The sequence below is a fragment of the Heliangelus exortis genome, chromosome 3 (genome assembly GCF_036169615.1).
Source record: "Heliangelus exortis chromosome 3, bHelExo1.hap1, whole genome shotgun sequence".
In the NCBI taxonomy this organism is placed as follows: Eukaryota; Metazoa; Chordata; class Aves; order Apodiformes; family Trochilidae; genus Heliangelus; species Heliangelus exortis.
Window position 1 is genome coordinate 104,552,389 of NC_092424.1, and position 23,750 is coordinate 104,576,138.

The following is a 23,750-nucleotide window of genomic DNA, read 5'->3' on the forward strand; positions in this document are numbered from 1 at the left end:
TGTCATCTACTTGCCTTCTGCTTATTTGTTTTAGAAGGGATTAAAATATTGAAATTGCTTTTCATTACCGTCTTTCCCCTTGTTTTTCCCTGTGAATAAAACAGCAAGGTACAACGAGAGAGAAGTCTTGTAATTGCATAGTGAGACTGAAGACCAAGATGTGCATAGTGACTACTAAATGATCACAGTCCACAGAAATACTGGAGGTACCACAGTGAGTATGATGATCAATTTTTATAACTGGTTTCTTAAGTAAATTCTGTTGGTTTTGGGGTTTTTTTTTTTTTAGGTCCTTCTCAAAAGGATGAGCTTGCATAGCAGCAGACACTGGTATTTGGAGCTGACATGCAGCACAAACATCTTCTGGCTCATCATAGCCATGCCAGAAGAAACAACACTGTCCTGAGGAGTCTGAGCAGCACTATTAAGATTATTAAGATACATACAAAGCAAAAGCAACTAATGGGATGTGCAAGAGAGACAGTGGCCTGGCATCACTCTGGTGACTCTTGGGTTGTCCTAATGACCATGTGGATTGTGGTTGTGGGTTAGTTAAAAGCTTTTCCCTTAAAATGGGGGCACTGGGAGTTCAGGGAGTAAAATTATTCTAAGGATCAGAAGAGACCACAGTGGGTGCAAGGGGAAGACAAATGACACTACACAGCTGTACAAGTCCTGAGCAACATACTCAGTGACAAGTGAATGAAGAACAATTAGGACATTTCTGGGCATGCCTTACTGTTTCTCATCTCACTGAGCAGCAAGGATACACAGTCAAGAACTGCTCTAAAACCCAGTCAGCACTCTGGTCCTTTGTACTTCCCGTCCCATGAGCTGACATTTTCCACAGCCTTTCTCTGCTGCACTCTGAGACATTTTTCTCTCAGTAGGCTTTTTGCTGGTACAACATTGGTCTCACTCTACCTTCACTAGTTTTTGTGAACCACTTTTGCATTACTGTTAATATATCCAGATGACCTTCTGCCACAGATAAAAACCACAGCCCAGTTGTACACTAAACTCTGAGTGCATTTCCCTGAAAAAACATTTTTTCTTCCATGATTAAAGCCATCTGCTCCTCTCGGCATAGCAAAATCAAACTGTTTAGTAAATATGTGAGGGAATTCCATGTTGCAAAACCCCCACTGATCACTGTGCTCATCCTGTTTTTATGGGAGGGCAGGGAGAAAAGAGGAGAGGAAGCCAGAAAACAGAAAGGAAGAAAAGTACCCCTTAGGTCACATCATCTTCATGAAGAAGACGTCCCCCTCTGCTCTTGGAAAACCAGACACTGCTCTGGGAATACAAAATACTCACATGCCTCAGTCCAGCTCCACCCCTCTCTTCCTTCACTTCAATTTTCTTCTTCTTCCTCTGTGTTTTGCTTTTGAGTCCAGAAAGGCAGAAATGAATGTCTGCTTTGCCTTTTGGCAAATCCTGAAAGCATCAGAGATTTTATGAGAGGAGGCCTGGGACTGTGATTCATGTGTTTTTCAGGAAAAGTGATGACCTCCAGGAGCGTGTGCTGACAGCGTACACGCAGGGCGTCTCTCTGGGTAAGGGACACACCTCAGCTTCAGACAGCTGCTAGCAAAAAGCTCAGCATGTTCTTCCCACTGCTGCCAAAGAGGGATGTTTCCCTGGGCTTCTAGAAAGCATTGAAACAGCAAGCCTTCTGCTTCTAACCCTCCACCCAAGCTACAACTGCATCACCATCAGGAAAGCCTCTCACTTCAATAAATAAGTCCCAGCTGCTGGGGCTGGGTTGAAGGCTCAGTGGTGGAGTCTACACCTCTTTTAAGCCCCAGGGATTCAGTGGCAGCAGAAGGTTCATTCATGCAAACATCCAAAATTTGCTGCTCAGGACAGCAATGCCATCCAGATGATGAAGTTCCAGAACCAGACAACTTCCCCAACCCACCTCACACATCGTGGGAGTGTGCCCCCTGCTCCAGCAATCTCAGGTCAGGGAAGTGACCATGACAAGTGCCTCCTTCCCAGCCTGAGAAAGCCCCCATGACTGAAGAACCAAGCTCTAAGGCTGGAGAGTCTGGTTGAGAGTGACCCCAGAGGAGCACATCTCCCTTGGTCATCACCTTGCCTCACCTTCTCCTTCTTGTCCCCAGTCTGATCCTCCTCATCTCCTGTCCAGTTTCCCCACTCTTCTGTGGGAGCCTTCCAGTCAGAGTCTATGTCAATTGCTGAGAGATCATCTGTTAGGACAAGCACACAAGAGAGTTTTGTACTTCCCAGGCTCATACTAGTAAGACAAATATTGCAAAGAGTTTCTGTCATATTCCTGTTTGCTGTCTGGGTGTGCATGTATGCACATGCATCTTAAACGTATTTTTTAAAAGTAAACATTGACTGCTAATCTGCAATTAATGACTGCACTCTTCAGGATGGGAGGAAAATTAAAGAAGAGCAGCAAAACACATACAGGAACAAAAGCCCTTCCAGCCTGCACTTCAATAAAACAAGCTTTCCAAAACTAAAATCATGGCTTGTCAAGCATTTGTTTAATTTCATGGAGACTCAGGCATATCCAGAAACAATGGCAGAACCAGCAGGCTCTTCCACTCACTGAACATACTAACCTCAGGGTAATTATTTGTACGGAAGAGTAATATTAGCAAAGCATTTGTGCACTCTGTAGTGCTCTCATTGACTTTACTTTTCTATAAAAAAAGTAGTACCAAGTGCATTTATTACTTCATCTTCCTCTTCCACTCTCTTTTCTTGAATGTAAGCCAGAAGGGCACCAACATGGGTTTGATTTCCAAACCTCTCTAACAACCCTAAATATGCATAACGGATAACACTACCCCTGCACTGGTTCTCATTATTCCATGGGGACTAGGCAGAAAACTTCTGAAAATATTTTAGGTTTCTGCATCTGGGACCTTTGAAAACCTGGCCACCAGCCCTCAGCTGCCTCTCCACAAATCACTGGGAAATGATCCTTAGGCAAGAAAGCAAAACAGACTGATCTAACTTCTTTGCCCAAACTAAATGAGGTGCAAAAAGCAAATAAATCAGCATAAGATGTTGAAAGGACTACTTGATTATTTTTAATGATTTGAATGTAACAATCTGAAGTCCTACCCTAACAGGGAGAAAGACTTTCAAAACACAAGGTATAATAATAACTCTTAACTGATCACATCTCTTAAAATGAAAACAAATATAAAAACATCCCAGGCTGGATGGAAAAACTTCTAGTTGAAGCAGAGCCAAACCCAAAAGCATGCTGGGGATGATAAAAGAAAATGGTTTCCAAAAAGTTGATCTGTCCAGTTTTCTGTCAAATGTTATAAACATGATTATAAACATTGCTCAAGTTTCTGACTTTAAATCCATGCCCTATTCGTAGACAATATTTCTTTCCCTTCTTCACAAGGGAGAGAGGCAAGTACTTTCTAATGTATTCCCCCCAAAATTCCAGTCTAAGTATTTCAGGCAAATGAATGCATCTAGATTCAAGAGATGCACAGTAGGCATGGGTAAGTTGGATGTCTGAAAACAGTAAGCTGTAGCATGGAATACTACCAGCAAAAAGCTCCTGCTGCTTCTTCCTAGTTAGGTTACCTGGCTCACAAATTTTGGAGGATTCAGCTGTTGTGGTTGAAGGCAATACCAACCTGCTCTCCCCATCCCTATCTATGCCAGAAGGCACATCAGGGTGAGGACGCAGCAAGTCCCAGCTCCACAGCCCATGTGTGCACACTCTGCACTAATACACCACAAGTGTGTCATGGCAGTAAAAAATACAGGCAAAAGGCAAAACCACGGTGTTACTGCTAGAGAGGAAGGAAATTCTGCTACCAGGAAATACATTGCATGACACAGGGATTGATGGAGTGGCCCTGAGGAATGACAGTCCCTCCTGAGGTGCACAGCAGCAGCTCTGCTGATGGATGGTCTCATGGGTGTGCAAGCAGGATGGACTGTGACTTCAGGACGGCACAGTGGAAGCCATAACTTTCACTTTCACTTATTTAACTTTCCATCTCTTAAACAGTATATTTATGTACTTATTTTTAAGCATGGAAAGAGTTTTAAGTGCCGAAATCCTGCCATGGCTTTCCATTCATGCTTTGCCCTCATCATGCGGGTGGCCGTGAAGATCAGCCAGGAAGTGGAGACTCTGTCTCATCTCAGAGTTACTTTTCCCATTATGTCCCAGCAGTGTTTAAAATCAACTCAGAGTTAAATTAAGTGCAATATAAGATTATAAATAATTTCCTGGATTTGATAGGAAAATAGGATTAAATGTACTTATCCTAGAGCTCTGTTGTGTAGCTTTACAGCTACAGTAACATCTCCTGTAATGGCTTTATACTTTGAATAATCTATAATATTTTCAAATCAACAACTGGTCCTCCTTGGGTCACAACTTGTCTCACAGGCTAAAATTGGTCAGTAATTCCTTCAGTAGGAGAAAAACATAAACACAAAAAGCAATGTGCCATGCAGCAGTATGTACTCCCACTCCCTTGGTGGGTTTAGCACTAATGGAGGTGATGTCTCCCAGTGCATCTATAGACCAATATGTTGATAATTCTTGCTGTTCATTTTTACAAAAGCAGTGCTCATTTGGCACCTTCTAGCCTAATAGAAGGCTAGAATATAGCAAAAATACTGAATAAATCCCAGACTCAAGACTTTCTTTAATCCAGGGAAGCTGCTTATTCTCAGGAAACAGGAATTAAAATTCATTTTAACACCAGAAGAAGAGGAAGGATGGGGCCAGGAGACATGGGAGCTTTCTGAAGGTTCAGGGAAAATCTGCTTTGGCAATCAACAAGGATTCGCCAGGAAGATGCCAATTCACAGGTAAAAAACCAGCCCTCAAGGTCAGGAGATGAGCTGTGTTTCCAAAGCAGAACGTGGCCCTTCTGAGAGTGCCCTGTGCTGTAGTCAGAGCAGAGCTCCACTATGCTTGGAAGCAGATGCATGGCACAAAATTCAGATTTGTTTGCCCTGAAACCAGACACAAGTGCTCTACAACAGCCCAGCCAGTTGCATTGTGAAGGTTATGCATTTTGTATCAGCAAAACCAGCTGCAGCCCGTAATATGTTTTGTGAGACAGCCAAGGGTAAACACATAAATGTCACCAAAAGGGCAGTGGCAGAAGTGTGGTACAGTTGCACAAAAGCAGCACTGGGAAACACAAGCATGCAGTGAAGCCAACAAGGCAGAGCAGAGGAGGCAGAGCAGGGGAGGCAGAGCAGGCAAGAGGTGTCTGGTGGAGCCACAACAAAACAACAGAGAAAGCAACAAAGCAAACTGCAGAGTAATTGGAAGAGGTGCCTGGTGAAACCAGATCAGATCCTGGACCCCAGAGTAAAGTGAACTATGCCAGAAACACCAGAGATTTTCTCTTCGTGGCAGGGCTGGAAAACATGCAAACAGTAACAATGAGCAGAGAAAAATGTGGTTGAGTGAAGTTGCATGCTTTGGAGCTGCCTTCTCATACCAGGGACTGAAGCTATCAGTGCTGACTATGTGGTTTCATCTCTGAGACACTGAATACCCTTAGCCAAGGCTTAGGTTGCTAAGGATTAATTGTTTGAGTATGCAGGGACAATGACTAATGACAAAAGGAGTATTACAGAATTGCTGAAGTTGGAGGGGGCCTCTAGTGATTGTTTAGTTCCATGTTGCTGCTCAGAGCAGGCTCAGCTACAGCAGGTTGCTCAGGGATGTAGCCATGGGGGTTTTTAGTATCTCTGAGGGTGGAGACTCTGCAACCTCACTGGGCAACCTTTTCTTCTGCCTAACCATCCTCAGCCTAAAAAAACCCAGCTTTTTCTTATGTATACATGGAATTTCCCATACTTCATGCCTGTTGCCTTGTGTCCACTGGCAGGGCAGACCAGAGCCACCACCCCATCAGGTGCTCATACACTCAGATGGGTTCTGCTGGACCCACTCCAGTATGTCCTACCTATCTTGTACTGGGGAGCCCAGAAATGGGCCCGGCACTCCAGATGTGACAAAGATGAAGTAACCATCAGCAGTGTGTATCATAAATGAATGTAAACCCAGCAGTGTGTTAGCTTGAGCCCAGCCTCAATTTATCTGTTTTTTAAACAGTCCCAGCTCACAGTTCAGTTCCCTAACTACTAACCGCCTCTTTCCCTCTGTGTATATATACTTGCAGTTGCAGTAACACTTAAGCCTCAAACCTTTTGTGTGCTAGGCTGTTTTTATTGCTGGCATTTCACAAAAAGATAACCTGATTTGGGGCAGGGAGCCAACCAAAGTGCTGAGGGCCTGTGAGCTGGGGCAGAGGCAGGAGTCCAGCATTCAGCTCCTTCTTCTGCACCAGCCCATTGTGGAACAAAGAGACTCATTAAATGTACTGATCTGGATTTGATAAAATGACCCCAGCTCATATTCAGGTTATGAATGGCATTTTTTTTTTAGTTCACAGGCCTGCAAGAGCTAACAGGCCTTGTTTAACTGTCAAAGAGCTCATTTTGCCTGCAGCACAGACCTGAACGCCAACCATTACCTCATCCAAATTCAGGGAATACATGTTCACAACACTCCCCTCTGCATTAATAACAAGGCTGATGATTCAAAGGAAAAAAAAAACCTACTACTACTAAGAAGTAAGCTGTAAGGCAGGCAGAAATCCTCACATTGCTGCTTTCAATCAAAACGCATCTGCTCCCACATTTGCAAGAGCAAGATGCTGAATTTGCTCCTATCTGTTCTGCTCTCAGATCCCCCCCAAGACAAAAAAAACAGCAGAGCTCTGCCTGCCTGTGGAACTGTAGATCAAGTCAAGAGTGTGCCAAGTGTGACATTTGCTAAATGCAATGCAAGGAAATGCTGCTGAGGAACAACCTAAGATGCTCCCCTCCTTCCCTGAGTGGAGGCAAGCCTGGGCTCAGGGGTTACAAAGGGCTGAGTGCTCACCAGCAGCAACCTGGGAGTAAACAAACACAGCACTAAGGGAAGGGAATGCTTGGGTTTATGAGGGTTTGCTTGTTATTCTTTTTTTTTTTTAAAAAAGAAACTGCTATTCATAAAATCCTCCAATGGCCAAGCTGATGTGTCTGCTGCAGAGTCTCAGTTACTGCTGGGCAGAGCAGCAGGATGACCACAGACATTTCTCCTCAATGCATTCAACCACTCCATCTTCTCCTGTAGTTAAGGCAATCAGAGCAGCTGGAGCAAGAATGGGTCTGCTTGGCTCATCAGCCATCATTCCTACAAGAGCAGGGTAAGGCCTCCCAACAACAAGGGTATAAATAGATTCTTCCCTGAATCCTAACCAAAAGGTCAAGAGAAAAGGCCACCTAATACCCACACTGTTCATGCCAAATTATTCCAGCCACTCAGGACCCATGTTGGCCTTTCAAGCAGATTTTAGAAGCTAAAAAAACCCACATTAACTGTCATAAAAAAGACCAAAATCCTGTTTGCCACAGTCCACTGGAGCTGGATCCTGGATCTGGATTCTGGGTTTTAAGTTTTGGCAAAGGCACCCAGTGCTCTAGCAGCACCCTGTCCTCTCCACCACTCCTCCCCAGCCACCCCACTGAGCCCAGGCTGAGGCTGCCTGGAAAGGAGCCACTCAGCTCCACCTTCCCCACCCAGTGATGGGAGGAGGGAGGGGAGCACAATGCTTCAGTTATGAAAACCAAACCAAACTTTGAATTAATTTTGCAAATTTAGTAATCTGTGATGATTGGTAATACATGGTTTGGGGGATTTTTTGAAGCACAGAGCCTGTATTGTTGCCTTTGGCTCAGGAAGTCCCTGACCCACACTCTGCTGGGTTTGGGGAGGATTGCCCTGTGCTTGCCCTGTCCTGTGCTTATCTGCCAGCAACTACAATGTGCAACTGCTGGAGAGAGGACACCAGGCTCTGGGAGCCTTCAAGACAGCCTCCCTATGGTCACCCTTGCTGCCCAGCAGCTCTAATTACACTTTACACAGCAGTATGTATCCACCAAACAAGACTGCACCTACTGCATCCAGTTTTTGTCACCATCTAAGTGAAAACATAAATAAACAGCATGTCCTTGCCCCTTCTCAAGGGTCCCACGTGGGGCACTGGCTGCTCTGACCCGAGCTTGCAGCAGCTTTGGGCACTTGCCTAAAACCAGACATAAACTGAATTTCTTCCTTACCTCTGCCAGCCTTGTGCCAGGTAGGAAGTGGACCCTGATTTTTGAGAAAAAAAAAAAGACTGAAAAGGGTACCAGCATTAATATACTTGTTTTTCAATAGAAAATGAGCAGACATACCCTGCCCCTGCCATGCACTGTCTGCAGGGAAGAAAGCTGAGCTGGCATGCCAACAGCATCTGGAAGGACTGTCCTCAGATGATTTACCCTTCATGTTATCTGCATATAGGAAAAACATCTTTTTAAAAAGTAAACCAAAAAAACCCCCTCCAAAACCTAAAAGATAAACACGTAGGTGTATTCACATTATTAAAACCAATTAATCATACTTTTATCTGCTTGCTATGGATGTTATGTAATTTAAGCCACACATTAAGCTATGCTGCTCATGACAGTGGATTTATTAACAAAGGCTGGATGAGGACAATACATGCATAAGTTATTAAAAATAATCCACCAGGGAGTGGCTACACTAACAATATTCAGAGATGTAAACTTCCAACACATCTCTGTTGGGGATGCAAGAAGGGCACTACAGCAGCTCCTGCTGGCTTCAGTGAGGAAGCTTCTGCACATTCTCACAGAAATCCCTAATTACCAAATTACTCAGAAAGAGCACAGATGAGAGAGCTGCTGGAAGGAAAAAGTAGAGTTTCAGTTTTCCTGATTATTTTCAACAACTAAATCAACCAGTAGTATTTAGATGCCTCACTGAATTACTCCCCTGAGCCCCTTCCTAAGATCTGTAACATAACAGACTACTGTTTTCTTAATTTCTTTCATATACAACAGATCCTTTTTCATATCTCTGATTTTTCCTTTCTTCCCTTCACCTAAGAAACCGTGAAAGTCTTGCTCTGTATCAGCTTGACTTTTTTCCTGCATAAATGCAGATGTTAGCAAATATTTCTTCCTGTCAAGCACTCATCTATCAGGAACTGCTTCAATCCATTTATGCAGTGTTTGAAAATAGATTATAAAATATGGCATGTATTATATTTACAACTGTGTCTGGCTTTATAAGCAAATTTCAGCTTTCTGGCTTGCCTGTAGCACCTCTAAAAGATTCAGAACCAGACTTTGCACTCCTCAGCCAGATGGACCTCCAGACAAGTTTGTTAGGCATGGAGTGCATGAACCAGGTGTGCTCAGCACCAGGCAGTGAGATGGACTGACAGATGCAGAGAAGTGAAGTCCAAAAGAAGGCTCAAGATTCTTCTCAAGGCCATGCAAGGAGAAGCTCAAGCTGTCCTGGAGAGGAAGCTGCTGGCTCTAACAGGACCTCTCTGTCTGTGGTGTTTGCACCTTCCCTCAGTGAAATTCTCTGCATTTGTTGGTCATCAGAACACAACAGAAACATTCTGTGTGACCAGCCTAACAGAGAAAGAACTTGCTGGGGAGGCAAGGTATGTTTCACTTCTCCCAAGATGAGACACAAGTTTGGAAAGAGCTCAATAAAACATTCTGATGTCAGTCCTTAAAAGGCTTGGTAGCACTGTGAGCAAGCTCTACAAGGGAGAGGCACTAACAAACTATGGCTCCAGGGGCCAAGACCCCTATGTAAGCAACAGGAATACTTTTAAACCAAGCATCTCAGAGACAGAAAGAAGTCAGATAGAGGTCCAAAGAGAGATCACTCACCTAACTCCCTGGGCAGCTCTGACAGTGTCCCAAAGGTCACAGGACAGGACCTTACTTCTGCCATATCCCATGTTCCTGCATTTTAAAAGCAAACAAATAGTAACCCTAAATGCAATGTCCCAGTCACAGCTGGTGACTACAGCCTTTTCCATCCCAAGCCTCCAGCTAGTGCTGGAGGAGAATCAGGCAAGGAGAAATTATTTTCTATGGACAGAGAAAGTCCAGCCCAGTTGCCATGTTCACCTTCTCTCTCTCTCCATGTGCCCTTGGAAGTGCACATCACAGCAGCATGGAGCTTCTCTGGACTTAGTCAAATTTCTCACTCATCTGAACTGATGTGCCCTTTACACACAACAGGCAGAAGATATCATTATGGATCAGAGTGGAATCTGGCCTTTCAAAAGCATTAGAATAAAAATGGTACAAACATCCTCCCCCCATCAATCCTATACTGTGCAAAAAAAAAAAAAAAAAAAAGAAAAAAGAAAAAAAAGCAATGTCAACTGCTTTAACTTTTAACTCTCCTGTCCCAACAAGAAGTCAAGAAGGGTGATATAAAGGAAGACACAAAGGTCCAATTATCACCTAATTATTAACTACTGGTATTGCTCTAGAACCTACTGAACCACTGAACCATCCACAGTCAAAATACATGAGAGATAACTATGCCATAAAAATTAAACCATGTAATGGAAACAAACCACTAACCAGTGTTATACCCAGTATAATTATCTCGTAATCTTTAGCCTAATGGCCTGGCAGTCCATCCCTTCACTGCTTTAAAGGCCATCTGGGGTTTTTGAGAAGCAGTTTTCCAATCTAGATTGTGACACCCACCTCCATTACACAGAGAATGTGTAATAGCCAACAGGCAACTGAGACCCAAAGTAGCTTTAAATGATGTTTTTTTGGACACCAACAAGGGATGAATCTGCTGTGAACCTGGGCAAACTCTGAAGGTACAGAGCAGCCCTGCCATGAACAGACAACTTCCAGCTGTCAAATACCCAGCTGTGAAATGCCTGAAGCCCACTCTGACCATGTGTGATCATCCTTGGAAGGAAAGGCTTTAGTTCCTTTGTAAAGGAACCAAATACTAAATACCTGTAGGTATTAATGTTTGCACCCAATGGGTGATCTGCAACCCAGGTGAAATTCCTTCCATAAAGACCCCTCTTTTCACTTTGCTGGAAAATAAATGACAGGTGATAAGGTTCAAATGGTGTGGACCCCACTGTGTGCAGGATGACCATTGGTGGAGCTGAACTCTGCTGGACACAGTAAGTCATGAAGTTTTCCTTCTGCAACACTTGAACACTGACACTCACCTACATTGGAAAAAACATCCTCTTCTGACTGTGAGGGGGCCAGTTCTTCCCTTATGGATCCTAAGGTCTTCAGCGTGGTCCCACACTCTGCCTTGGATATGAAAGCACTTTTTCCACCACCACTGGTGTCTTCTGTGAGTGGCCACACTGCTCCCTTCTCATCCCAGTCAAAGGCTGGTTCAGCTGCCAGACTACCCAGGGGTGCTCTGCTGGGGTCTTCTCAGGAAAAAACATTATCATAAGGTCACCATTATTTTTAATTACTACGAAGAATTTGTACAGGGAAAAAAACCAAAGTAAATCCTGATCTAAACCTATCAGACACAATGGCTGCATCCCAAATGAAATTATTTATAGATACAATGACAGTAAAGCAGAGCCCCTGGGATGGGACACTAAAACAGCAAACATGAAGGCCATGTGAGAAGGAAGGCACCACAAAGTTCTGAATGGAGTCCCATGGGAGATGACACCACACTACAAAGGCCTTGGCCATCCCTCCCTGACTGCAAAGGTGGCTCAAGGCCTCCAGAGTCCAGCTGGAGCTCCAGAGCAGCAAAAGGAGGGGAAGAGGACAGCAAAACCTCCAAGAAAAAAGAAAACAAAGCTCTTGGATATTGGTAGTTCAAGGCTGCTAGAGAAATCAGTGCTGGGAATATGGATATTATACAAAATGACAACTATTTCCAACACCTCTTGTTCCAAAGAACTTCCAAATCACTTCAGGACTCCATTTTCCTGTGACTCCAGTGGGGGGGGGCACTGCTGGCATCATCCCCACTTTCAGACACCTTAATGCTGCTGCTGCTTCTTCCCTGCTAGGAAACAGCAGTCAGCACTTGGCAGGGTTAGGGCTTCTTCCTAGAAGAGCACATTTCCCTGCTCTATAAATGTTCCTACTAAACATAACCACCACAATCACCTCACTGAACCTTCTGCACTATGCAGGCTCCAGAAATGCACCAAGAGCTCCTGGTGTTTTAACTGAGACTCAGTCCACTGAGCTCCCTTGCCCTGGGCCAGCAAAGCACTTAATGCCTGCACGGGCATAGTGTTAAACCATGAGAGGTGAACCCTCTGCACATCCAGAGATGCCAATAGGGCAGCTTACATGAATAAAGTCAAATGTGGACCCATCTCCTTGTGGGAGAGCAAGAAGAGACCTCAGCACCTTAAGTCTTTAAGGGCTGTCATGAAGATCTTTAACTCTTCATCTACAAAGAAAATTTGCTGTTCACTTACCCCTATCTTTAATGTGCAAAGAGCATGAGAGCACATTAATAATCTTATTGCAGACAGTGCACAAATACCCTCATTCATCCAGCTGCATCTCCCAATGCCAAACTTCCATCTCAGCCCCTAAATTACTCTGATATATTAAACTCACAGATTTGCCTGTTATAAAAATAACTGTATCACGGATAATTAAAACATTTCCAAATGCCTTAATTCCATGGCCTGCTTTTGTACAGTGGTCATAATGCCATAATTAGTAGAAATGTATACAGGCATAAGTGCATGGCAGACACTTTGAAATCCCCAGACAAAAAATGTGGAGTGAGCACACAGCATTGTCTTATTTTACTTCATTAAGATAGGACTGTACCACCCTTTATAGCTGTTTACTCTGGACAGGCCTGGATTAAAGAACCTGTTCAGAACTTGAGCAGACTAAGCAGATTGAGCAGACTTCTTCTGTCAAGTCCTGCAAAAGTAATTAAGCCACATTATACCAAACTTTTAGCAGATCTCAGATGTAAGACATGTGCTTTCAAAGTCCTATGGCTAATACTGTGTTTCAATGAAAGCCTGGAGTATAAAGGCAAGCTCCCAAGTAAAAGATCCCAAAGCTGTCTTTTCCTAAGTAAATAACCTAAGTAAATACAAAGATTTTGCTGCCGAATGATGAATAAGCAAACAGGAAGATGCTGGGAAGGGTGACAAGCACAGACATATCAGGTGTGAGAACTCAGCTTGTACATTTACCTTTTTGTTTCAGCCTTTCCTTCCTTAGGTTTCTTTTTTCTCGGCTGCTGATCTTAGTCTGCCAAACTCCTGCAACACAGAGCAAAGTTCATTTTTATGCTAACAAGAAACTTCCTTTACTGCCTTTATTGCTTAGCACCCAGGTAAATAGCTTTCTGATCATTTCTGATGCTAGCTGTGAACGTGGCATTGGGGCAGTAAGTGCTGTCCTGGTCTTGTGCAGCATCTCCCCCCTCTGCAGTCTTTGCTGCCTCTGCAGAAATGTGTTACATAAAGATCCCCATCACAAACCTGTCTGTCATGTGTCCTGACTCATGTAACTGCACATATTCTTCTGTTCTTTGTGTCAGCCTGATGTGACACCCCTCTCTGTCAGGGGAGATGTCATGACAGATTATTAACTATCCTGTGCACCTGACAGCAGAAAGAAGTTAATTAAAACCTTAACCATGTAATAGACCTTTACTTTACTGGCTTTCTCTAGCCCCAGTCATATCCTAAGACTTGTTCTGTGGCATAGAGATCCTCTGCCACTCAGCTCACTTTCATTCACACTGATGGAGCCTCCATCCATACTCTCCACAACAGGGGAGAGACTGGCACAAATGGTTAATACAGAAAAAAACCCCAGTCTGTCGATTCTTCACTTTGAGGGTGGTGAGATAATGACACAGGTTGCCTAATGAAGCTGTGAGTGTCCATCCCTAGAAGTGTTCAAGTCCAAGCTGGATGGGGCTATGAGCAACCTGGTCTAGTGGGAGGATCATGGCAGGAAGGTCAGAACAAAGTGATCTTTTAGGTCCCTTCCAACCCAAACTATTCTATGATTTCACTTTAAACAAACATCTTTCTCTGAACCATCCCTGAACAACATGTGAAACAGTTTAGCTGGCTCATCTGTTCAAAAAGCTTCACATCTGTTTGAAGAAAGCCTCTGCTCTTCCCAGTTCTCCTCCAGCAGCCTTGCAGACATTCTGTTCCTGACACGTGGTCCCCCAGGAGGAGCCCAGTCCAACAACAGTGAGGGTTTCTCTTGCTCTCACCACCACACTAATCACATTATAATCTTTTAAGCCCAGGAAAGATTAGAATTTGTTGTTTTCAGTATGACCCTTGGTAGAGTGTATAGAGTCCTGAAATTAGTAATTGTCTCAAAACAGCCACCCTGACAAACTGGACATTGTGCTGGGCTGGGGTCCTCATTTGATAAACTGCATGGACACTGCTCTTGCAAGGTGAGACCCTTGTTTGGCACCCACCCTGATAAGCAGAACACTGTCCTTGTTTGATAAGAACAGTGACCAGCAAGTGGGGTCCTGTGGAGGCAGAGCACCTTCTCATGAAAGTCGTGTGTAAGACCACTGAACAGGGCACATGCACATAAATAAGAAACATTGCTCAGCCAGTAAAGTGACCACCTAGACCCACACACCACACAAATTAATTCCCAGAACATTCTTGAACCCAACACAAAGTTGGGTTAACTCCTGCACAAAGTCAGCCAAGTCTCAGCCAGGAGAGGTGGCACCAGGGAACATAAAGAGGCAGATAAATATTTTATCTCATGCTATTTTTGGTAATATAAGTGAGATAATAGAAAAAGCAGATAATATGTTACCTTCTTCCTCTTGCACTTTGTCTTTTTCCACAGGAAGTTCTTTTGGCACCTCCTTGTCAGAGCACCGGGCTTTCCTCTTCTTCTTAGGCTACAGTATATGAGATACATGGCAGAAAGATGAAACAAGTGTTTTTTTACATTTCATCAGAAAGAAACAAAGAGTCAGGGCACTAGTTTTGAAATGGAGACCTCATGGTTGTATTCAGAGAGAGCAGTAGGTCACTGGAGTTTTAGAGTGGGTGCAAAAGTTCCTAGACAGATTTTACTACCAACTTCAAACTAAACGAAAGTTATAGCTTTTGATGTACAAAATTTGACTTATCTGCTAGGTTGAAAGCTCACATTTTAATGCAGGCACCTGCTCTACAGTAAGATTTGCATTCGTTATTCCCAAGACTATAAAGGAGAAAAACCTATAAATATTCACACCTTTTAAGATCAGCAACATCGAAACCAAGAGTTAGGAGCATGCCTATGCTTACAAAGGAAAAAAAACCAACCCACCCTTGGAACAGCCAGTTGTTAATTAAGGCACCTGTATTTTACACTTATCTGATGGCTTGATGAAACAGCAGAGCTAACTTTAAGCCTTCATGTTCATACGTTTCAGTGTTAAGGCAGTTCTTGACTTTCCCAAGAGAGGACACTCCTACCAGGAGCACACCTCCTGCCCAGGCTGGGAGGCTGCTCCTGGCTTGGATGTGGCAGTAGAGCACAGTGTCTTCCCTCCACACCAGTACACATGCTCAATGCCCCAAATAAACCCTTATCTAAACCAAGGAAATGTCCTGTGTCATTGCCAGAGTTGACATCCAGGGGATGCCAGCTCCCACTCTGGGCTTGTCCCATGAGACCGTCCCACTTGTGGTGGCACTGACAAGCAGCACAGTTACTCAGTGTCATGTTCCTAAGTCATCCCTTAAGTGCTCCAGCAACAGGAACAATTAATTATCTTTAAAAAGAACTATCAAGTAAGGAACATTCTTAAAACATGTGTATCTTGAAAGATAGTAACAAACTCTACAAGTTTCACTGGTACCTTGAGGAGCTTTTTCTCTCTTGTACTGGCTGATGATATAAGCTGGCCATTCATTGGAACCTAGGAGGAAGAAAAAATGCATTGTAGAATATATATGTACCTATGTGTATATGTGTAAATATTTATATGCATACAATTATTATAATATGTCCCTATAATACATGATAGGCTAAAAGGCACAGATAAATAACAGTACAAATCTGAGCTAGAATTTGTGGCCTTGGTCCAATTTGAGTTAATTTATTCTGAATTAATTAGTGTTAGCTAAGCCTTTATGAATGTAAATCCAGGAACTCCACATAGATTTATTCCAAAGCAGACATATTTGTGGTTTATGCTAAGATTTGTCTAAGATCAAAGTTGTTTTTCAAATAGGGTAAGCCTGTCTTAAAAAAAAAAAAAAAAAAAAAAAAAGCACCATAGACAGGAGAAGGATTATTTTAATACTTGTTTACTGATTGGGGTGGACATTATGGTTCCTCCTCAAGTGTATCTTGAAAGAAACTAAAAGAACATTTTTATCCTACCTAGATTCTGTAAAGTAATCCATGAAAATTTACGGACTTTTATAATTACGGTTTGATTAATGTCTCAGCTGTCTCAATTTACGGGCAATTGCCAACTTCCAGCTACAGAGATAGGTGGCTGAACATCTGCAGCTGGGACAGCCAGCAAAGGCCACTGCATGGTACAGAAGCAGCAGCATCCCAGAGCAGGGAGGCAGAGCCCTCCTCTACGTGTGCCCTTGCTCCCCACTGACACACACCGTATGGCACTCCTCTCCCTTGCCCAGGGTTGCAATCCAGCCCTGTTCAACATTGCCCAGGTTTCTTCCAGTCTCATCAGACCTGCTGGGCTGCTGAGCTGAACCCAAAGCTCACTGCAGGGTCCCTGACCCAGGCTGTCGCCCTCATCCCTGAGATTGTCCCTTCAGCACCAGGAGGCAGTGGGTACCCTCGCACAAGCTGCTGAGGAAGAGGCTTAAGGTGCCCACAGTCCTCTTGTGGCAGAGAAGGCTGCTGATCCTGTCCACACTCTGCTCCTCCTCCCCACCCTGCCAAGCCACCTCTGTCCGCAGGGACACTGGGGCAGTTTCACCACACACACCCTGGGAGATAAAACCCTCTCTGGTTCAGCTCCAGAGGAGCAGCACCCGCTCTGCACCATCACTGCTGCTGGGCGAGGGGTGCAACTGGGAGACAGAACTCAGCCCGCTTCACGGAACCCTGGGCAGCAAATAAGGAAACATAAAAATCTGTGTGTGCGGGGTGTGTGTGTGTGTTTCTGATTTAGGAAAAAAAGGCATGTTGGGTGACGGCATCCGGCTGTGCGACGGGGACAGCCCAGACGTGAGACGCGGAGGCTCGGAGCCCCCTTGTGACAGGCGAGATTACAGCCCTCGGGCAGCCCCACCGAGAAAGAGGTAAGGAAAATCTTGCCCACAGAGCAACAAGGTGTTTTTGTGTTCTCCCAAAAGCACTCAAAAATTCTGTCAGGACTTGAAGCAACTTTTTTCCCTTCAAAGAGAGATGAATAAGAATCAGAATTATCACTCAGACATCAAAAAATAATCTCTGCTGACGTCTGCACTGATTAGTTATCAGCAAATAAAATCCTGTGGGTGACTGCCCATGCCAGTCTCCAGCATGGAGACTGCACCCCAGCAACCAATTATTGCTTAGTTCTTTAGTATGCTGGAGATTCTAGACTATTTTTCACAAGTCTCAGAATGTTCTGATTTGAGGTGCATGACAAAGACAGCATGATAGGCACCTGCAGGCTGGCAAACAGATGTGCTTGCTAGGAAACCCAGATTAGTTATTTATGTTGTGGTGGACAAGGACATAGCGTGGAGCTGGTGTTCAACTCATCCACCCCAATTTTAAGAAAGAGAAGCCCCAAAATTGCAGCCCCAAATGTGCAACATGCTGCTCCGAACACACAGACAACCTCAATTCTGGGTCTTCCAGCAGAATATCACAGTGAGAGGAGCCAAAGCCCCTGCCTGATGACATCAGTAATTCCACCATCTTTAAATTATAAGCTTAAACCAAATGATCCACATCTCTTTCATCTCCTTTAGCCATTAGTTGTAAAGAATGTAATTGTTTACAATTTATAAACCCTGTAATTGTTTACAATTATATTCTTCTGAACATTTGCTGGCAAAACAATGACTTCTGTGTTAAAACCCAGCAATGTTTTGTAACACTTAGCAAGACCACCTTTGGTTTTTCCCACAGGCAGTTGTCTCTCTTTTGAGACTCTGAGGTTCCTTTACTAGAGGCACTCCATAAAACCCACTGCAGAACAGACCATTTTCCATATCCTGCTCTGCTAAAGGAAAAAGATCCCACTCTGGCTGCAGCAGGGAAGGAAGCAGACTCTCCCATAGGATGGGAGACACAAAGGGGAACCAGGGGAATTTTAGTGAAAATTTGAACCACTTAGGTATGGAACAACTTAGATATTGAACCACTTAGATACAAAGGATATTGAGCTTATTCTGTTATTTCTTTCTCAGCATGTTGGATCTCTCCAAATAAATGTGTGAAAATACACATAGATCATGTCCTAGTGAATAAAAATTCCAATGCAATGTAATGTGCTGCAGAGGGTGTGTAGCTTTCCACTCTATGACACAGGACTTCAGGAAAACTGAATTTTATGGGATGAATACAAGAAGGTATGACTAGGGAAAGCCACACAACATGTAAGTACAATATTCCTTTCCACTCTCAACAAACCTTGGTGATTTCTCAGTTCTCATGGATGTTGGCAGGTACAGTTAAAGATTTACAAACTCGGTCACCATAACGATCTCTTCTTTGAAAAACCACAATAGAAGGTCCCCATGGTTGCATGCCCAAGACCATATTTCATGGTTAACTATTGTTTAGAAGCAGGATCCTGTTTGGAACAGGATAAAAAAATGACCATGACTGGGTAAGAACTTAGAGGTAGCCAACAGGATGAAGGTATAACCTCTGCTTACCTTAGCTAATTTTAATGCTAATAAACCACAAACCTTTGTGAATGACATGTATGTTAATCAGGTAACCTCCCTAAATGTTTTAAACATGAGCTTACATACATATGTATAGTTAGGAGTGGTGGTGAACAAATCATTATTGACCAATCACATATTTCTTTTAGTTTTTCCTTTGTTGGTACTTTGTATATAGGACCCTCTTTGTCTCCAGCAAGGTGTGAGGTTTGATGTTAAATGCCCAGCACCCTACCCTGCAGACCAGAAATAAAGACAAATATCTTGATTCTGTGTGTGGATTGGCTTCTTGCACACCAGATTTGGGACAACACCATAACAAATTCTTCACTGTTTTCCAAAGGCTTTGTAAATGGACCTCCTCAGTCAAGGCACTTTCAGCAAGACTGCCAACAACAGCAACAGAAACAGCAGCTCCAAATTAGCAGGCAAGGAGAAGGAGATGTTTTGGCATTCTCTCAGACACATGTAGAGGATAAAAGACATCCCACCTCCTGTTAGACTCTCTTCACATCAAGATGCTTTTGCAAGCACAAGGGACTACGTGTGAAGATGAGGAGGTGCCAAGATTAAGAACATACAACTGCCCTTCCTCCCCGAGGATGTGCAGAGTCCTAGCAGAGGCAGGGAAAGCAACAGAGAATATGGGAAGATGCAAACTATATTGGCTCTGACAGACTTGTCTCAGCTGGGGTAGGATCACATTCCTGGACCTTCTCAACATATAAATGACAGCAAGAAAGAAGATGGAAAAATTACAACACTTCATTCTAACACTTTGCCCATCTGACCACTGTATTTTTTGACAGACATTTCCTATTTAAATGACATTTCATGTGGTAGGCAGACATCCCTCTCTCTCTCTCTTTCACTAAGAAGTTAAAAATATACTGTTGACAGTCATTTACTATATCTCAGGTCTCTTCATGCTGACTGACCTAAGTACTTGTCTGGGACTCCTGAACCTTGCTGCATCCTCCCTAATGAGCAGCTGAGTGCAAGAACACCACCAAACCTGACCCCAAACTGATGAACTGATGCAGGAGCCCAGCACTCCTGTGATGCTCTCCCTGCAAACCTGAAGTCTCTGCTGCTTCTCCACTATCCTTCAGTAATCAAAGAATCACAGAATGCTTTGGGTTGGAAGGGACCTTTTAAAGGTCATCCAGTCTAGCCCTCCTGCAGTGAGCAGGGACATCTTGAACTACATCAGGCTGCTCAGAAACCTCTCAAGCCTGACCTTGAACATCTCCAGGAGTGGGGTCTCCATCACCTCTCTGAGCAACTTGTCCCAGTGTTGCAGCACCAATTATTTTTAACAAGTTCTGCTTCCTTCCAGTGGAAAAATACTATTCTAGCCTGACCTATTGTATTAAATCCTGCCCCTGTCCAACCCCTTTTTGGGCAGTAAGGTGGCTGTATGGCTGAGAAGCCCCACCCTACCAATTCTTCCCTTTGGAAGCCCTTAGGATACAGGATTAGTCATGCCTCTTTATGATACCATTTGGCCATTCTGAAAGATAAAAAAGGAATTTTCATTATTTTATTGCACTTAAACTAATGGACTCATTAAAAATACATTATTTTTGTCTGGATAATTTTTTTTCTTAATGAAAAATGTTGTTTTGTACAGGGAGACATATCTAGAGCCACTGCATTGGGTGACTGTATAAAGTCATTAGTTCAATTCCAAATACATTGGATACAGGCAGAAAAACAGAATCAGGAGTTCTAGTGAAACCAGAGAGCATATTAATTTCAACTCATTTTCTGTGAAACAATAGAAAGATCATTTTTAGTTCATGGCCACTTGGTTCATGACCCAGTGGAACAGGATTTCCCCTTCTCCCTGCCCCCCACCCCAGCATTTTTCCCCCTTTTTTTGAGGATTGCTCTGAAACCTTTATTCTCTTGAATAGCATTTAATGTATTTTATGCTGTTGATACAGTTCTACAACAAGTCACAAAGAAATAAGGCAAAGTGATAGGTCTTCCAATGCTAAAAAAATACTGGGTTTAATCATTAATATATAAGCTGTATATTTGAAGCCATAAAACTATCCCTAGATACTCATCTTTGAGACCTTTAATAGTTTCCTAAGACATGGTCTTATTTACAAACCCAAACACCTTTGTAAGTGTCTTATCAGATCAGGAAGTCTGCTTTCAACTCCCAGTGACACCAACTGGTTACAGGATTAATTAAAAATTACATGAACATTAGCTTCAGGTTCACTGCCTTCTGTCCCACTTGGGAAAGGTGTTTAAAATTGCCTTCCTGAAGAAGGCAGGCAAAGGTTTCCCCAGCAGAGGGATACCAGGACAAAATAAACTCAGTGGATGAATCCCAGGGGGAGTTGTTACATGCTTCACACATCAGAAATTAAGAAATTAATTCAAGAACAGGAATAAAGATTCAGAAAATTGTTTACCACTACCACTTTCAGAAAACTCAAATTAAGTGGGCTTGACACTGGAAATGAAAGGAAGCAAAGCTACCCAATTCTGGCAGGGGGTCTGTGAACACAAAACCATTTCCAGATTTAAGAAATACTTCAATTAAATTGCTTCCTAGAGCTCATTTCCAGTGCAAAAACTAAATTATTTTTCACTTTATGTTACACCACAAGATAAATATGGTGGACTTAGGACACTAGACTATACCAGTACATCAAAAGCAACACCAACATGCACTAAATTAGAAGATAAAAAGCACAAGGTGAAAAATCATAGAAAGAGACAAGAAGAAAAAGAAAAGGATTTTCTAACCAAGGCACTGAAGAACCTCCCTGAAATGGGTTGTGTTACCACTGAACAAGATACCACTGCACTTCTTCAGTTTTCTCAGCAGCCCTACAACAAGGTGAAAAGCAAGCAGAAAGATCTGATCTTTGGTCCCTACACTGTGTGCTAAGAGTCAGATGTTTGCAATGCCTCCTGCAGCCCACTCTTTGCTCTCTGAAGATGGGTTCTCCTCTCCTGGGTAGAGAAGCACAAGCTCAGCCAGAGGATGAGCAAACCAGAGCTCTGGTGCTGCCAGCCCCCAGCTTGCAGTGCTCCATCAGCAGATGATGAGCAAGCAGCATGACCAACATCTTGGGAAATAGAGAAGCACACCATGTTTTATTAATTCTGATTCAGGTTTTAATAAATGGAAGAAGATATCCTGGCCAGTCTGGCTTTGCCACGTGGTCCTGTGCAGATGATGGACTTCAGCCTTAGAGACATTTCCTGAACCAATGGGAACCAATTGGATGGAAGAGGACAATCCTGAATTTTTCAGGGGAGAAAGGATTTGGGCAGAGCACCAGGCAGACAGGAAGGCTCCAGCTTCAAAGAAAATTACTAATTTAGTACTAATAGCTAGAGAAAGGCTGACACAATGGCAATTTTCACTAAGGTGACAATGGGAAGCCATAAAACCATGTTGGGTTCCTTAGCAAAAGAAACCAGCTCTTCATGCGTGGCAGAAGAACATAAAGGAACTAATTCAGGCCATGCCTGCTCAGCAGGCATCACAACACTTCCCACATCTACCAGCTAAGGAGAGGGAAAAAACAGCAGGATCTGTGTTTGTTTCAATATTTTAAATATTAATCATCTTATTATTACTATCTATTATTGATATGCATTCAGATACAGTTTTCCTTGACAAAATTACTTTAGAAAAATGTGTTCTCTGTAGGAAAGAAGAATCTTTTGGAGGGGAAAATTGCATGGAAAACACATGCAGCCAATAGACAGAGTGATATGGGAAATATGCATGGGGAATATGTGAAATCCCTCCCTTTGATTAAGGTGCCTGGCAGAAGAAAGAGGTGGAACTTCTATCAAATGGATGCTCCAAGAACCTCGGGAAAAGGGTCTGAGTCATCAGCACAGAAAACCTGTTCCTGTGCACTTATTCTCAGGGATGAAATTGCCTGTAGGAACTCCTCAAGCAGTAACAGGTAACAAATACAGTCTAATGACAAGTAGCAGGAACAAGAACTGCAGTTGTTGTCATTCATATCTGAAGGCTTTTCCAAGAAAAAATTAAAGAAGCAGCCCTAAGATGTTGCTTCCTATGTTACATATCCTCCCTCTGGCCAGCTTTCCCAGGATACATGTGAGGCCAGACAGAGCATCTGTAAATATGGGGAGCTGACAGGCACCTGCTTCACCTCAGCTGCTCTTATCACCTGATGAGACTTCTGAGAAAAGACAGAAGAGTTTCATCAGCATGAGTGCATTAAAAGCTCTGCTTCAAGGAGGGATGAAGAAAATAGTTTCCTCCAATTTGCTTTTCTAATTAATTATAGCAAGGGATTAATTGCAACAAGAGATTATGGCTCCATTTTAAGGAGACAATTACCAAACTCCAGCAACTTCCAGGATACTTACAAAATCACTTTTTGTCCAAGACAGCTGTATAAAAATAATTGTGCAACTGCATCAGATTGGCATGAAGAGTACTGTATAACCTGGAAAGGTAGGAGAGAAGGTCTGTCTGCATTCCCCTGGAGTAAGGGGGTGGTTCAGCCTCAGATGAGGCTCTGGGGAGCCTCTGCAGCACCCTTCCAGTACCTGAAGGGGCTACAGGAAAACTGGGGAGAGACTTTTTACAAGGGCATGTGGTGAAAGGGCAAAGGGGAACAATTTTAAGATGAAAAAGGGCAGATTTTGGTTAGACATTTGGCAGAAATTCTTTATTGCAAGGGTTTAGAGACACTGGCACAGGTTGCCCAGAGAAGCTGCGGATGCCTCATCCTTGGAAGTGTTCAGAGCCAGGTTGGACTTTGAGCAACGTGATCTAGTGAGAGATCACCATGCACAGGGGCTGGAACTAGATTATCTTTAAGGTCCCTTCCAACCCCAAACCATTCTGTGATTCTATGATTCATCTTTAGTTTTGGTGCTGTTAAGCCATCCCTGCAAGAGGCAAAAAGTATTTCCAGTTTATAAAGACACTTCTGAAAAGCAGAAATCTTCCTTCTGGATTGT

At 43.3% G+C, this 23,750-nt stretch overlaps 1 protein-coding gene across 1 annotated transcript in view; it reads right to left on the minus strand.

The window, feature by feature from the left end:
• LOC139795249 (protein LYRIC-like) overlaps positions 1-23,750 on the minus strand; it is a 28,813-nt gene that overhangs the window by 1,631 nt on the left and 3,432 nt on the right. Inside the window, exons 2-9 of the mRNA XM_071742004.1 lie at positions 15,761-15,820; positions 14,722-14,809; positions 13,104-13,172; positions 11,118-11,333; positions 9,790-9,864; positions 8,269-8,367; positions 2,107-2,213; positions 1,318-1,437 (exon numbers count right to left, since the gene is read on the minus strand). Coding sequence (XP_071598105.1) covers positions 1,318-1,437; positions 2,107-2,213; positions 8,269-8,367; positions 9,790-9,864; positions 11,118-11,333; positions 13,104-13,172; positions 14,722-14,809; positions 15,761-15,820 — 834 coding nt within the window. The remainder of the gene's footprint in view (positions 1-1,317; positions 1,438-2,106; positions 2,214-8,268; positions 8,368-9,789; positions 9,865-11,117; positions 11,334-13,103; positions 13,173-14,721; positions 14,810-15,760; positions 15,821-23,750) is intronic.